The 16,863-nt window shown below is 40.7% G+C and overlaps 1 protein-coding gene and 1 long non-coding RNA gene across 4 annotated transcripts in view; one reads left to right on the top strand and one right to left on the bottom strand.

Annotated features, from left to right (window-relative positions):
• Window positions 1-1,173, top strand: part of LOC137429924 (chloride intracellular channel protein 2) — a 36,508-nt gene extending 35,335 nt beyond the window's left edge. For all 3 annotated transcript variants that reach the window (XM_068120309.2, XM_068120308.2, XM_078779994.1), the window contains exon 6: window positions 369-1,173. In XM_068120309.2, the coding sequence (XP_067976410.1) occupies window positions 369-527 (159 nt within the window). In that variant the 3' untranslated portion in view covers window positions 528-1,173. The remainder of the gene's footprint in view (window positions 1-368) is intronic.
• On the bottom strand, window positions 1,174-13,682 carry LOC137429926 (uncharacterized). The gene is made up of 2 exons (XR_010984965.2): window positions 13,133-13,682; window positions 1,174-2,038 (listed from the first exon to the last, which is right to left on the bottom strand). It is a non-coding gene; the product is annotated as an uncharacterized LOC137429926 (long non-coding RNA).
• Window positions 13,683-16,863: the final 3,181 nt, after the last annotated feature.

Here is a 16,863-nt window from a genome sequence, read left to right on the forward strand (position 1 = left end):
TGTGTTTCACACTGAATGAAAAACGTCAAGGTAGAGAATGGCGATTGTGATATATGACAGGCTTGACGATATGTTCGGCCTGAACGGCATAGGGATCAAAATGGCGGAGTGTGGAGTCAGCCGTTGTGCACCGTAATGACATCAGACGTAATCACATCACCCGATCATGTGACCAGATCCTCAGCTCTGATTGGTATACATTTGAGGGGACATACATACATACGGACAGACAAACACTGTTCTAGACGACTTTGCCCTAAGGGCTACGCCATAAAAACGACAACATGACAATGCTCGACAGTAAAACGATGGAGAGCACCCATTTAGCACTTATACCATCACCTGTTCCTTTTCTGTGCCTTATTCAGGTGGTGTCTCAAAGTGCCCGCGACTTTTCAATCCCTGACAACTTTCCCAATGTGGCACGCTACATGTCCGAGGCCAAGAAAATGGTGGAGTTTTCTCGATCCAGTCCTGCTGACAGCGAACTTATTGCTTCCTATTCTTTTCAAAGGTTATCAATGTGAATGAAATGGCGAATTGAGTAAGGAAGTGATGAGAGGGAGCGAGAGAGAGAGAGAGAGAGTAAAGGAATAATCAGAAACATCTCTACACGAGCATGGTGTTGTAATAGCAAATTGCTTGACTGACAACTCCTAGGCGTTGAAACAAACTTTGTAGAATTGGTAAGTAGGGAGGGGCTAGGATCTACAGCTTTAAAGTGAAAAGGAGAGTATGAACAACTACAGTATAAGGGATGAATTTGGTGTATTTTCCTCTTTTATATGTGGAGCAGTCTGCCAGGAAGTGCAGTGAGGTACATTAAATGGATGAGCCCAAAAATAATTAGCTTAGGTGTCAACGCAAGATTAACAGACAGCTGGAACATGTTGCTGTGTTGGATCCTATATTAACATCTGTGTTTTGGCTTTGGGTTGTTGTCTATCTCTCTATCACTTCTAGGTGGTTGTCTATCTCTCTATCTCTTATAGGTGGTTGTCTATCTCTCTATCTCTTCTAGGTGGTTGTCTATCTCTCTAGCTCTTCTAGGTGGTTGTCTATCTCTCTAGCTCTTCTTGGTGCTTGCCTCTTTACCTTTTGGGTGGTTGTTGTCGTTTGTTAATTAATTTGTTTCGTCTCAATCTTCCTTGAAAAAAAAACAATACAACAAAATCTAATATATATCTTGCTTTTAATATTGCATGATTCCATAAAATCTCAAGTTGAGCAGAATCGAACCTGGCAGGATTCGTCTCCATCACATCTATAAAGTCAAAAGTAAAATATTTCTGTACTAATGATATGTACAGCTGACAACCCCCTAATACAGTATGGGGTAATGGTCTTTATAAAGTAGTAGTTGTTGTTGTTGTTGTTGTGGTAGTGATATGTAGTAGTGATGATGTTGTAGTCGTGATATGTAGTAGTGATGTTGTTGTTGTAGTGATATTTGAAAAATAAAACACTCATTGGATTGGCTTATCTTGGATTATCATGAGTATTTTGTTTGTATAGGACTCTCAAGGTGGATGGTAAGTTGTATTAAAAAATTATAAGAATGTAGGTTAGTAGTCGACATAGAGAAAACAAGTGAATTGATAAAGTTAATGCGATGTGGATAAACTACAGGCATGATGGGCCAAAAGGCCCACTTCGAATCACTAATTTACAATGGATAATATAATCTATTTCCCATGAAGCCAAATAATAGTCAGAGGTTACAAACTCTAATTTAACCATCTCTCTCTGAAGCTCAATAATGAATATTGTGAACGTCTTCATGATGTCATAACCATGAGGAAATCGAAGCAACATAAAAATAACCCCAGACAAATGGACTCATTAAACAAGTGAAACACTAATTGGCAGGTGGCACAGAACATGAATTGATTAATAGGTTGATACATTACATCACAAACAGTCCATTTACTTTGATAATTATCAAGTGCTCAAATAACAAAGGAACCTATTTCCTTGATGTCGTTTAATTTTGATGATCTTTGTCTGCATTTTCCCGTATGTTAATCAGTTCTTGAACCTGAAAAAAAAAAAGTAGAAAATAGCATCACATCATAGCGTGTGAAGCACAAAACATGTGGCATACAACATATATGAGGTATTATGGGATGTGAGCATATAGGATATAAAGGATACGTCTTGCATACATAATAGAGCTTATAGGATATACAGCAGCACATATAATCACTACAAATACCCATGGAAAATTCCACATTTGAAAACAGTTCTTGTTCCGATATTTTTAATCCACAATGTTTTTGGGAAAATCCAAAAAAATACCGTAGTTAAATGGAAAAAGTGAGTGTACAAAACTGTCACAAAACGTACAAACTATAAAAAAATACTCACTCAGAATTGTCAGAAATATCTAAAGGTATTATGCTGTGGTAATAATAGAGGGAATGAAGTATCACAGGGGAACAATGTTGAGGTGGTGTATAAACCCTTTTCCATTCTCGCCGGGCTGGATTACACAGTTAAGATGACTCGCACACAACAATAAACATGTGAAATTATAACGATTTATCACTAAAAAGTTTAATTTTAAAAAATACCTCTTATGTTTTCATGTGAAATCATACAGGCATGGGACAGAAGTCAGTCGTACTTGGATAATTGCGAGTTTTGATTTGTGGAGGTGTATAAACCCTTTTCCATTCTCGCAGGGCTGGACTACAGAGTTAGATGGCCCTCACACACAATAAAAATGTGAAGTTGAAAGCGTTCTTCGAATTCTATGCAATTCCACACCCCTGACCCAATCTTGATCAAATTTTGCATTCGCGGTGGGGGTCAGGTCATGGTACCACCAGGGTCAGGTCATGGTCACACAACTCCTCCCCCTATCACTCCCTTCGCCCACCATGCCCCCCCCCCACCTCCTCCACAAGGCAACTTTATATGTCATGTGTGTATATAATAATAATAATACATTTATTTTATATGTCTGAAAATCAAAGAAAACAAGTAAAGATACATTCAAAGTACACCGCCCCCATGCCAAATAATTAAATATTCGACAGCGCGGCATTGCCGGCGCGCCTCTGGTGCCCGGCAATACCGCAGTGCGGCTCATACAGACTGCATTGAGAGGGAGAGGTGTACAATAATAATTATTGATTAATTGCATAATTCAAATCAATAAAAGATTGTCATAAAATATTTTCTTAATCAATTGGCTAATAGCATAACAAAACCACTAGTGCTTCATCCGAAGATGTATCTTTTAGAAATTTCATTTAAAAAGTCAGTAATAAAAAAATTAAATAATTAATTGATTAATCGATGAAATGATGAATCAATAAATCAAAAATATCCTTCATAGCCACATCACTTGGTCACTTTCATGTCCAAATATTAGCTTCCTAGCTCAAAAGGTGCCTGAGATATTGCCCAGATGAGAAAGAAAATAAATAAATGATTAATAATGAAAATAAAGAAATAATAATCCAAAAAATTAAATAGTTAATCAATTGGCTAATAGAACACATAAACCACCACCATTTCATCCGAATCTGCAACTTTAAAAAAATTAATTAAGTCATTCATCGAATAATTAAAGAATTAATCAATTAATTAATTAATCAATAAATCAAAAATATCCTTTACAGCCAAATCACTTGGTCATTGTCATGTCCAAATATCAGCTTCCTAGCTCAAAAGGTGCCTGAGATATTGCCCAGATGAGAAATAAAATAAAGAAATAATTAATAATGAAAAAAAAAAAAAAAAACTTTTAAAAATGAAATAATTACTCAATTCGCTAATAGAACATGTAAATCACCACCATTTCATCAGAATCTGTAACTTTAAAAAAAATAAAAATTTTAGTCATTAATCGAATAATTAAATAATTAATCGATTAATTGATTAATCAATAAATCAAAAATATATTTTACAGCCAAATCACTTTGTCATTGGTATGTCCAAATATCATCTTCCCAACTCAAAAGGTGCCTGAGATAATGGCCAGAAGAGAAAGGAAATAAATAAGTACTTAATTATTCGCTAATAATTAAATAACTCATCAATTAATTGATTAATAAAACAAAAAATACTGTTTTTGACAAAGTACTTGCTCACTATTGTGCCGAAATTTCAGCTTCCTAGCTCAAAGGATGGCTGAGATATCGCCCGGACAAACAAGAAAGAAAGCAAGAAACCAGAGTGAAAACTGAGTACTCCCTTTCAGCGTGCGTCACTGCCGAGCCCCCTACATTGCCGGTGCCTGGCAATGACGTTTTGCAATGCCCGGGGATGGCATAGGAAAGGAGCGGTGTACAACAAGTATAGATACATTCAAAGTACACCGCCCCCATGCCAAATAATTAAATATACCGCAGTGCAGCTCACAGAGAGTGCATTGGGAGCATAAGCAGTGTGTTCCCACCTTTCACTTCCTGTGCATGGCATAGACTAAAGACTGCCTGGTTCGGCCATATTGAAGACCATGGGGAGATATAAATTGTAACGGAGATTCACTATTCGAGCGTGGAAAGGAAATACAAACGATGTCACACATCTCTCTCATCTCTCCCCTCACTGTCCTATCTATCGCCTCTCTACCCTCACTCTCTCCCCTCCCTCCTCACTCTCCTCTCTCTCTCCCCTCACTCGCCTCCCTGTCCTCACTCTCCTCTCTGTCCTCACTCTCCCCGTACTCTCCTCTCTCTCCTCACTCTTCTCTCCCCTCACTCTCCTCACCCTCTCACTCGCCTCTCTCCCCTCACTGTCCTCTCTTTCACCTCTCTCCCCTCACTCTCCTCTCTACCCTCACTCCTCTGTCTCCTCACTCGCCTCTCCCCTCACTCTCCTCTCTCCCCTCACTCTCCTCTCTCGCCTCACTCTCCTCTCTCTCCTCACTCTCTTCTCTTCCCTCACTCTCCTCTCTCCCCTCAATCTCCTCTCTCACTCCTCTCTCCCCTCTCTCTCTTCTCTACCCTCACTCTCCTCTCTCTCCCCTCTCTCCCCTCTCTCTCTTCTCTCCCCTCTCTCTCTTCTCTACCCTCACTCTCCTCTCTCCCCTCAATCTCCTCTCTCTCCCCTCTCTCCCCTCTCTCCCGACTCTCCCCTCAATCGCCTCTCTCTCCCCTCTCTCCCCTCTCTCTCTTCTCTCCCCTCACTCTCCTCTCTCCCCTCACTCTCCTCTCTCTCCCCTCACTCTCTTCTCTCTCCCCTCACTCTCTTCTCTCTCCGTCCTCTCTCTCTCTCTCCTCACGCTCATCTCCCCCTCATACCACATACGTTCTCGTGAACTGATATGTGTGATATGTGTGACTTGCAAGATCGTTTGTCCATTCTTGGAAGTACTTGCCCTACAGCTGAAGACAGTCTGTGTTAGCAGACCCTCTAACGTGACAATAATGTCGAATGTTTGGGGGTCACGACCATCCACATGGAACAATCAAGCAACAACTCCTAAGAAGGCAGCCACCACATCAAGTGGTTGCAATAAACAGGCCGTTTAACCAAATACGAGTGGAACCGAACTTGTGCCACATTGTTTGTGATTTGTGATAGAAAACTAACTATTTATTTACAACTTACACACTTTACCGAAATTTACAGGCCTGATGTTGATTTAGCGGTTAGGGTGCCAGCTTGGGATATCCTCGGATGCTGTGGTTCGAATCCCGGTCGATCCCCGAATTAACGGCAGGGTGGTTAACTCAGCCTGCTTCATCCCTTCCGAGGTCGGCACAATTGAGTACCAGTTCACTGGTAATTCCCAGTGTGTCACAAGAGGCGACTAACAGGGTTGGCGGCAGCAAGGGCATCCGGCCATAAAACATTGCTTCAGGCAGCAAGGGCATCCGGCCATAAAACATTGCTTCAAAAAGGGACCATGGTGCCCAAAAAAAGACCAACTCCTGCTCTGTGGGGAAAAATGGCCTCTGAAGGTGGTTCTGCTTTCTTTTCTACTCTTTACCGAAATTACCTTGAATCTATCCTTAACTAAGGATTATACACAACAGAATGCAACAGCACAATCTCTGAATTCTGAAACCTGGCAAGCGGATACAGTATCGAGCATGTGATGATAGACTTGTGCAGTGAGCAATGGACGAAGTTGCAACTAATTAATTTATAAGATAGGTAATTGTGAACTGGATGATGAAGCAGTACTACAAGACGACATTACGGGATCGGCGTGGAGAAATGGTGCTGAAAAAAGCGGTGCTTTGCTTTACATCTCTGTGTTTTTTTTTGTTTGTTTTTTTTTTTTTTGTATACAAGATCGAGGCTCGTGAAAGAGCGAACATTAATCACACAGAAAGACAAACCGACACATAAAACAAATAACATCGGGAGCGGTAGACAAGATGGGGAGAGGGGGAAGGACACAAACACAACATTTGAGAGCAGGGACCGAGAGACATGGAGACATCGAGAGATCTGAGGGAGGGAGAGGGCTTTGGGGGGGGAGGCATGGTAAGGGGTGGTGGGAGAGGTATAAAACATATGGACACTGCCAGGACTTCCAGGAAAGAAGTTGGAATTTCAAACAAGGTGGATCTGGGGTGAATTAGCGGGGGTAGAAAAGATCAAGGTTTTGGATGGGGGAAGATAAGAGATGGTGGTGAACAGCTGTTTTAAAGACCTGGAGGGAGGAGTGGGATTGAAGGAAGTGTGGGAGTTTGTTCCAGAGGCGGGAGAAAAGAGGAATGAAAGAGTGAAGGTGAGCAGAGAGCCGAGATTTCGGCAGTTTAACCATCAGAGGGTTGCTGGCAGATCTTGTGCGACCTGTAGGAATATTTGGGGGACAGAGCACAGAGAGAGCTGGGGGTGCAAGGCCGGAGAGAATTACCATCTTCAGTTACCAGTCCTTTTACCATCTTCAGTCCTTCAGGAGGACTCAGCTCCATCTTCGATTTGAGAATTGCTACGTGCCCCTTCTCTTTGTGGAGCTGCTGTGACAATTTAGTATACATATCCTCATGAGATGACATGCATGACAGCATGACATGCTGAGTCAACCCCCCTGGCGTTAATTCAGCGATCGACCGGGATTCCAAGGATCCTGGGTTCGAATCCCGGTCGATCGCTGAATTAACGCCAGGGGGGTTGACTCAGCCTGTCATCCTTCCGAGGTCGGCTAATTTGAGTACCAGTTCACTGGTAATTCCCTGTGAAGCACTAAATCACTTTGCAGCTAAATCATGAGCATAACGTGGGGCACACTGCCACCTTTCTGCTGGAAATCACCAGTGCGACGATCGGCCCCACAGGAACTTATAAGCCTTGCAGAAACAGTACACCTCAACATGAACAAAGGATGTGCCAGGTAGCTGTTGGACTCCGTTCTGATAAACACCGAGCCTCAGAGAGTACTTGTCTCGAAAGGAGTATCTATCCCAGCAATGCAAACCCAGTGAAGTGTTTCACAAATGTCTCTCTCTCTTGGTGCGCTCTTTTTTAACCTCACCGCCAGCACACGAAGATCTCTCCTTTTTTTGCTATCTTTCCATTGACATCTTCCGTGTCGATCTTCTTTCGTGCTTAGTTAGTGTATCTGGCTTTCCTGCTGTCCAAGCTCAAGCTAATCGAGACATGACCACAAATTATTACTTGCGAAAATGGAAGATTTTTCAATTATATTGGTTGGTCTTGTGCAATATTCTGTCTGTCTGTATGTCAGTCGCAGGTCACAATTTTAAACTAATATTTATGGAACTTCACCAAATTGTAGAGTTGGTCATAAGGAAGAAGCCTATTGATTTTGAGGTAAAAAGGTCAACATAGGCCAAAGGTCAACAACTTAGTTGGAATTTCTAAAATCCTCAATTTTCATCTGACTGACTTAAAATTTGAACATAATTTGCACATCAGGTCACTGAATTCAACCACCAATTATTTTTGAGGTCAGCGTAGGCCAAAGGTCAACAACTTAGTTGGAATTTCTAAAATCCTCAATTTTCATCTGACTGACTTAAAATTTGAACATAATTTGCATATCACGTCACTGAATTCAACCACCAATTATTTTTGAGGTCAGCATAGGCCAAAAGGTTAACATAGGCCAAAGATCAACAACTTTGTCTAATTTCTGAAATCCTCAATTTTCATCTGATTCGACTTAAAATTTGAACAGGATTTGCATATATGGTCACTTAATTAAACCACCAATTATTTTTGAGGTCTAAAGGTGAAAAGGTCAACATAGGCCAAATTTCTAAGATCGTCAATTTTCTTATGATTGACTTGAAATTTGAAGAGGATTTGCATATCAGATCACTGAATTCAACCTCCAATTATTTTTGAGGTCAACATAGGCCAAAAGGTCAACCACTTATTTTAGGGATTTCGCAAGTACCGTATCGTGCTCTGTACGCCATATTTATTGTTTGAGGGTCTGTCGGTTGGTGTATGGGTGTAGCGAAATGGTAATGATGGTACGCATAAGGTTTAAGACAACAAGGTATTTGTTTTAATATATGATTGTGTAATGTTTGGAGAAGTAAGTGATGTATTCTAAAAGTGTTGTGTAACGTGGGAATAAGTTGACGTAGGGGTTAGCCTTTGACCTGGATAAAATAATCGCCGAGGTGCGAGAATTTTCAAGTTCCTTTCAGATTTAGAATCAAATGGAAAACGAGAGCTTCTGGAAGAAGGAAGATTCTTCGCAGAGATTCTCTCTAAGGGGTATAAATGACAGGGGAGAGGGAGAACAAGAGAAGTCATGAGTTGCTGCGTATGTTGTGCCATGTCTGGTTTTCTGAATAAATTCACGGATGAAAGACCATTGTCACCTGCCTGTGGATTGATCAAAATAATCATCACATGTGGTGACACATGCTCTTGCCTAATCGGGCTTATCCACCATACATTTACGAAGATCATCAACCGAGTTCACATTTCTCTGCTCTTTACTTATACAGGTTGTTTCAAAAGAAACAGTGCACTAGAAACTTAACACCTCTTTGGCAATAAGAAAATCCTTCAGACGAAAGTATTTCTTCTCAAATACAACAATAAATAAAACAAGAAGACGTCATGCGGAACACGATACTTGCAAAATCCACCCCCCCCCCCAGGGAAAAAAAATTTCATTGATACAGCAAATTGTCCATTTCATCAATATTAAAATTGACAATCTTGATCAAAGCTCGGGTCAATAGGAAGAAAAGTGACGATTTTTCAGATGAAAAATGATGATTTTGGAAGGTTGACCTTGAGTTGAGCTTTGACCTTTTGACCTCAAAAATAGTTAGCTTCCCTATTTAGTGACTCAATGTGCAAATGCTGTTCAATTTTCAAGTCAATCGGATGAAAATTGAGGATTTAAAAAAACTTGGCCTATGTTGACCTTTTGGCCTATGTTTACCTTAAGTATAATTTGTGGTTGAATTCAGTGACCAGATATGCAAATGCTCTTCAAATTTCCAGTGAATCGGATGAAAATCGAGGATTTTAGAAATCTGGCCTATGTTGACCTCAAAAATGCTTGGTGGTTGAATTCAGTGACCAGATATGCAAGTCCTTTTCAAATTTCAAGTCAATTGGATGAAAATTGAGGATTTTAGAAATGTGGCTTATGTTGACCTTTAGGCCTATTTTGACCTCAAATATACTTGGTGGTTAAATTTCAGTAACCAGATATGCAAGTCCTTTTCAAATTTAATGTCAATCGGATGAAAATTGAGGATTTTAGAAATTTGGCCTATGTTGACCTTTTGGCCTATGTTGACCTCAAAAGTACTTGGTGGTTGAATTCAGTGACCAGATATGCAAGTCCTCTTCAAATGTCAAGTCAATCGGATGAAAATTGAGGATTTTAGAAATTTGGCCTATGTTGACCTTTTGGCCTATGTTGACTTCAAATATACTTGGTGGTTGAATTCAGTGCCCAGATATGCAAGTCCTCTTCAAATTTCAATTCAATCGGATGAAAATTGAGAATTTTAGAAATTTAGCAAAGATGGTGACCTTTGGCCTATGTTGACCTTTTGACCTTTTGACCCCAAAAACAATATGCTTCTTGCTTTTGACCAACTCTACCATTTGGTGAAGTTTCGTGAATATCGGTTGAAAATTGTGACCTGTAGGCCGGTGACAAACAAACAAACAGACAAACAAACAGACAGACAGACAGACAGACAGAACCACAAACGCAACCGACCAATATACTTGAAAAATCTTCGATTTTGCATGTAGTAAAACAACAAATACTGTAGGTTAGAGCAGGAATGTATTATTTGGCCAGGGTGGTGGCAACACCTCGCCCACTCTTCGCAAAGGACACCGCAGGATATTTAACGTCCAGTAACTAATGCTGGCAGAGATTGGAAACTAAGGTAGGTGGCTCAGAGGTGAGGCTTCGCCTCTTTGTTTGCACGATTGTATTCCATTTGATCCTCTTGATTCTCTATCTTTTTCCACCTTTTATATCCACACTTCCTCTTCACTATTGCTTCTTGTCCAGTTGCATTCCACCACCAAGCATTTTCATGTTGCCATTTACCCGCACTAACTCCACAAGTCTTACTTGCAACACTTTTCCAGGCATTTATCATTTATCTCCAAGAATTAGCAATCCTATTGGAAATTACTGTGTCTTTATTTTACAATTTTCCTTGAAGCTCTTCCCTGATGTTGTGGTCCTTCAGTTTCCAGCCTTTTTTGTCGGGTGCTTTTTTCTTTTTCAATTTGCATCTATGTATATGTATAATGGAGCAGATGTGTATATGGCTATATATATATATATATATATATATATATATATATATATATATATATATACACACATATAAAATAAAATATTTTAATCATTGTGTAGTACCATGTACGGCCAAGTGAGGCCGCTACGTGCTGGTCGAATGAGGCCTGTTTGCCTGGAAAAAAGATGGTGCTTGATACTCTCTGCATGTCCTCATCAGTGTCAGAGAGACACTACAATTGGCCACGAAGGTGGCATTTGTCGGACCATGGCTAAGTTGCATGGAAAGGTCCCGGAGTATGCTGGAGATAACTTTGAACTTTTTGCACGGCAGCTCAGCTTCTATTTTGTCGTTCAACATTGCCGATGCGGGGAAGTGGAAAGCGATTCTGCTGTCGTTGCTGCCAGCAATGGTGTTCTGTTTGCTGTTTGACTTGATTTCGCTTGCGAAGGTGCCAGATGATGCTATCACCTATGAATCCATAGTCAACAAGCGTTACGCCTCGGTCCCCTGTCGGTGAAGTGATGTGATAGCCCAGGAGCATTAGGTTAGGACCTAGAAGAAATTAGTAGAAAGCTGATTTTTTGCACAGAGCTTCAGAATACCATGTGGATGCCCACAATATAAAGTCCCACGAGTCCCACCTTGTGGAATTTTCAAAATTCAAGATGGCCGCCGGTTGGATGGAAAATACATAAATATGGATAACTTCTGCATAGAACCTCATAAAAGTGTACTTTTCGTGGCTAAATATATGTTTTAGCACACGAGGATTTTAATAGAATATATTTCAGTGACCTCAGATAATGATATGTAGATATAATCCAAGATGGCTGACAAAATTGCCGCTGCTGTAATGCAAAAAAACATCAAAATCATGATAAGTTTAATTTGCTATTATTTTATTTAATCCAAAATGTTTCACATTGTGACCACAAGGCCTGCAAGAGGTAAACAACACATGGGGATTTGACATTTAATTACAATACGACACAAAAGCAGACCAACTCTTTGATCCCAGTCATCCCAACCTGATTCTAGTGTTTTGGACAGTACTGTGTTAACTGAATGTCACTTTTTTTATTCCTGACTTAAACACTGTTATCACCCTCTAAATCAATGTCCCGAGAGTTTTTGCAATTATGGCCATTACAAACAGTACACAAGAGGGTACACTCCAGACCAGACTTGTAGCAAGTGCATCGTTTTCCACACCCCGCCTTGCATCCACAAAATATCATTTTCAGCACTTTCTCAGGGGCGACAGGCCTATCAGTCTCGATTGGAACAAGTAGTCCCTCTCTGTACTGCCACCCCCACTCAGTTGGCAAAAGTTCATTCCCCTGCCACTGCTGAACAGCATGGTATGCTCTGTAGCTGTGGAATTTGGTAGCTGCCGAAGTAGGTGGGAGTGATTCCAGCTTGAAACCAGATGACGTCAAAGATGTTCTATGGATTGATCGGAAGTACATGAGATATCGGTGTTTGTCCAGTGACTTGGATTATCTCTGCATATCATTATCTGAGGTCACTGAAAGATATTCTATTGAAATCCTAGGATGCTAAAAAATATATTTAGACATAAAAAGTATACTTTTATGAGGTTCTAGGCTGAAGTTATCGCAATTTATGCATTTTCCGTCTAACCGGCGGACATCTTGAATTTTGAAAATGCCACAAGGTGGGACTCGTGGGACTTTGTACTGTGGGTATCCACATGACATTTGCTCTGTGCAAAAAAATCAGCTTTCTACTAATTTCTTCTAGGCTTCCCCTTCATTTTTGGCTAATGTTCCTGGGCTATATTATGGTGTGGGGCAGCTTTGCTGCAGCAGGGCTTGGGAAGCTCACCATCATAGAATCCACTATGAATTATTCATTGTACCAGAGGGTGCTTGAGGTTAATGTGAGGCCATCTGTCGGAAAGTTGAAGCTCAACCGAAGGTGGACCTTGTTTACCAGCACTGGTATGTTTACCAGTAAATCCACCAAGGAATGGCTGAAAAGAAAGAAATGGAGGGTTCTGGAATGCCCAAGTCTAAGGCCGGATCTAAATCCCATCGAGATGTTGTGGGGGCCATTTGAAACGAGCTGTGCATGCAAGAAACCCCTCAAACATCGCACAGCTGAAAGAATTCTGCATGGAGGAGTGGGCAAAAATTTCTCCCAGTCGATGTCAGTGACTGGAAGACAGTTATGAGAAATGCCTACTTGAGGTTGTTTCTGCCAAAGGGGGCAATACCACCGATTAGAGCCAAGGGTGTACTTACTTTTTCCACATGCGAAATTTGCATTTATGTTTATTTAAATTATACAATGGACTACAAAATGTAAATGTTTCATGATATTTGTTATATTATATCACCTTTATCTTTCAATATTGTTGAAATGAAGATCAAATAGCTGTATGTTGAAATATGTTGAAAAAGTCAAAACTTTACATGGGGTGTACTTACTTTTTCACGTGACTGTATATATAGTGGCGGCCATCTTGGCGTTTGACGTGGCGACCCAATTTTCAAAAGCGTTCTTCCTTATGCCTAGTTGCACCCACACACCAAATTAGAATTCGGTCCTTCGCTTACGCACGCACGGACGGACGGATGGACGCACACACGGACGGAGGGGAAAACCATAGTTCCCCTTTCGTTTCGCGGTGCGACGGGGGACAATAATACGAATATGAAATCAAATTTTGTGCTTCTGAACAGCATGCCAACTGTGATAACATGTCTTGAGTGCCATCTCCTAAGGCCATTGCCGAACCTGTAAATGAGGTTGAGGTGTACATGTTCGAACAGATTGAATCTGTTCTGGTAATCGCTGTGGACGTGGCCACTGCAATTGGTCCCGTTTTGACACGTGTCATGCATGTTGTTGTGTCTGGTTGTTTGTGCGAATAGCCCTCGACGTCAGAATATGCTTCATATATGTTGCATGTGTCCGACCTGGCTTTAGTGGAAGGTTGCGTAACGTGGAGCATGAGGGTGGTCATTCGGGCTTCATTATGTCGGTGCTGTCTCAATGAGTTGCATGAGGGTCATTTGGGATAGGTCAAAACGAAGAATTTAGCCTGGAGTTTGCTGTGGTGACCCGGGTTTGATGCGGATGGTAAAAGCATGTGATACATGTCGAACTGATGCTGATAATCCCTCATGTGTGCAGTACCGGATTAAGCTTCGGCTGGCCCTAAGGCACATTTTGAAATTTTAGAGAATGGCCTGAACAATTTAAATTAGATCTCGGGCTCATGGAAATGGACCCCAGACAAAAGATGACCTGATTCATGAACAAAATATTTAATACAAAAAAAGACAAATATTTAATGTGAAAAGAAAGTACTTTCAAACTAGTTTAGTCTATACAATTTGCAGTGTATGAATATATGCATGACAAAACACGCACAGATTTGGCACTTTGCTTTACAGTTTACTAGACCTTAGATTGTAACCTTGCGCGTGTTTACAACTGCAAACTCTTCAATTACGGAACTGAAGTCCAGTTCTCGGAGCAAATCACTGCTTGTCCATTTTGTGGCCCGAATTTTTGGCTGGCCCTAAGGCACATGCCTTGTCTGCCTAATGGTTAATCCGGCACTGCATGCGTGTCGTTGTTATGGCCGCCTGCTGATAGAACGTGGCAGCGCGTTTATGTAGATTTATCATGGCCGGTCATGGGCCGCATGTTTCTGGTGGTGATCGACGCTTACTCAAAGTGGCCAGAAATAGCTATAATGTAGTCCACCTTGGCAGAGAACATGGTGGAGCACCTGCGGAGTATTTTTTGTGAACAAGGGTGTTCCGGAGATTTTTGTTTCGGACAATGGTTGACAGTTTGTATCTGAGGCGTTCGCTGTGCAAATCAATGGTTCGCTCACGGGTCCGATCATTCACATGCAGCCGATTCTGTTCCACCGTCCAATGTATCCTCATTCTTTGAAGTGCACAATACCATGTTCCGACCGCCTCTTTATCTGTGGATCCCGGATGTTCAGGGCGATGATTGTAGCTTGGATGTTCCTTCGGTATCGATTGCACCTGGTTTGGTGTCTGGTAGGGAGCCATCATCTGTTTCCAATGTCTTGCCGTTGCCGGTCATGTCTGCAGCTCAACGCCCTCATGTTGTTTCTTCCAGACACATTGTATGACCTGCATATTTGAAGGACCATGTGACTTAAGGGAGGTGGATTGTAGTACCGTGTACGGCCAGGTGAGGCCTGTTTGCCTGGAATAAACGGTGCTTGATCCTCTCTGCATGTCTTCATCTGTGTACTAAAGTTACTACATATTGTGGTCAGAATTTGCAGTGACGTAGGCAGAGCTTGTGATGCTTTATGAGTGAGTGCCACTGTACCCATTGTTTAATGATTTCTTCATTGAGGACTGAGGACTCTTGTCTCATTATGTGTGTGCATTACCCTCCTGCAAGTGGTAACACGGATGACTGTATAAATTATTTGATTTCAACAATTAATTTGTTACTGATACAATATCCAGGAGCTGCAATTTCCATAGTATGGATTTCAATGATCTGGACTTTACACTTCTTCTTGCACATGACCGTTTTGAACAAGTAGTTGCACAACCTACGAGAGGGATTAATATCCTGGATAAAATTATCACAAATTACCCTCATTTGTATTCTAATATCCAGATTCTACCCCTAGTGGGAACGAGTGATCACAATTGTGTTCTTTGGATACCCTTAGACTGGGCCCCGCAGCATAATGTCGTAAGAAAAAATACAATACGTCCCCTTAAAGACAATGGTTTGCGAAGTTTTGGTAGATGGATAACGCAATTCACATGGGAGCAGGTATTAGTCAGGTTCACTATGTCAATAAATTATATGTCGTTCAAAATCATGGTAGATTAGCAAACCTATACATTTTTGGAAAGGTTATAGCATAAGGAAACTAAAAATCAATGTTTACATTTGGAGAGATACCTGTATGGCGGCCATTTTGGATTTTCAAAATGGCCACTGTAAAATACATATTTTGTTCTATTTCTGCCTCTAATTACCCGAAAAACTTTTTAAAATATACTAAACCTATATTTTCAGGGACAAGGAATCCAATGAAAGTATCAAATTAGTGCTATGGGGGAATGGTAAGACACGAATCAAAGGTTTTGAATTGCAAAATACTGTCTTTAAATTCGCGATAAGTTGCATAATCAAATACATGTTACCATTTTGTACAGGCAGTTAATAACATCAAAATGTGTCACAATAATTCATATCACCAAACATACACAGGCAGTCAGCAAAATCATATATACACATGCAGTCAGTATAACTTCACATCTACACAGGCAGTCGATGACAAAATATACACAGGCAGTCAATGGCATCAAACATACACGATTACAGAATATGCCATTTAGAGTTCGTCATCACTGTCCTGTGTCGTATCCGACAATATAGTCCGCATCGTTTTCACAGTCCGTTCCACACAAGCAAAGGTCGGTCAAATTGATTGGCAAATCGAATTGGTCGAATGGTCGATCGAATCGAATTCGATGAATCGAATCGAATCGATCGAATTGGTCGAATGGTCGATCGAAGCGATTGGTCGAATGGTCGAATGGTCGAATTGGTCGAATGGAATTGGTCGAATTGGTCGAATCGAATTGGTCGGAATTGGCAAATGTAAACAATGATTTTCAGATTTTCCATGTAATAACGTTTCCAAAAATGTATAGGTTTGCTAATCTACCATGATTTTGAACGAAAAAACATGGTGAACCTGACTATATTAAAAGCAATTGATCCAGGTGCAAAATGTGATCTTTTATGTGAAATAGTCAAAGAACAACTTGATCAGCATTTACCAACACAGGTTATCCATTTTCAAAAGACTGATAAACCATGGATAACCTCCGAAGTTAAGTCCATAATAAACAAGGTATTACAGCTCTTTGGCGTTACCTAAGAACTAAGACCATTGTTGGAGAATGTAATATCTCTACTCTATATATATAACTGAGAGACAGAGACTATCACTTTCTGGTGAACGATTTAATCTAACTTGCTGGAACAAACTCACTTGCATTTAAACAAATACTTCATTGAACATACAGCACACAAGACATCAAATTAGTTTCTCCCTGCTCTTCAAAGGTACAGCTCTCTTATAGTATCCATAGCTCGCAGAAGTGGGTGCAAGGTCAGAAAGTAATTAAAA

Source organism: Myxine glutinosa, chromosome 6 (assembly GCF_964187855.1).
Source record: "Myxine glutinosa chromosome 6, kmMyxGlut1.1, whole genome shotgun sequence".
Taxonomy (NCBI): domain Eukaryota; kingdom Metazoa; phylum Chordata; class Myxini; order Myxiniformes; family Myxinidae; genus Myxine; species Myxine glutinosa.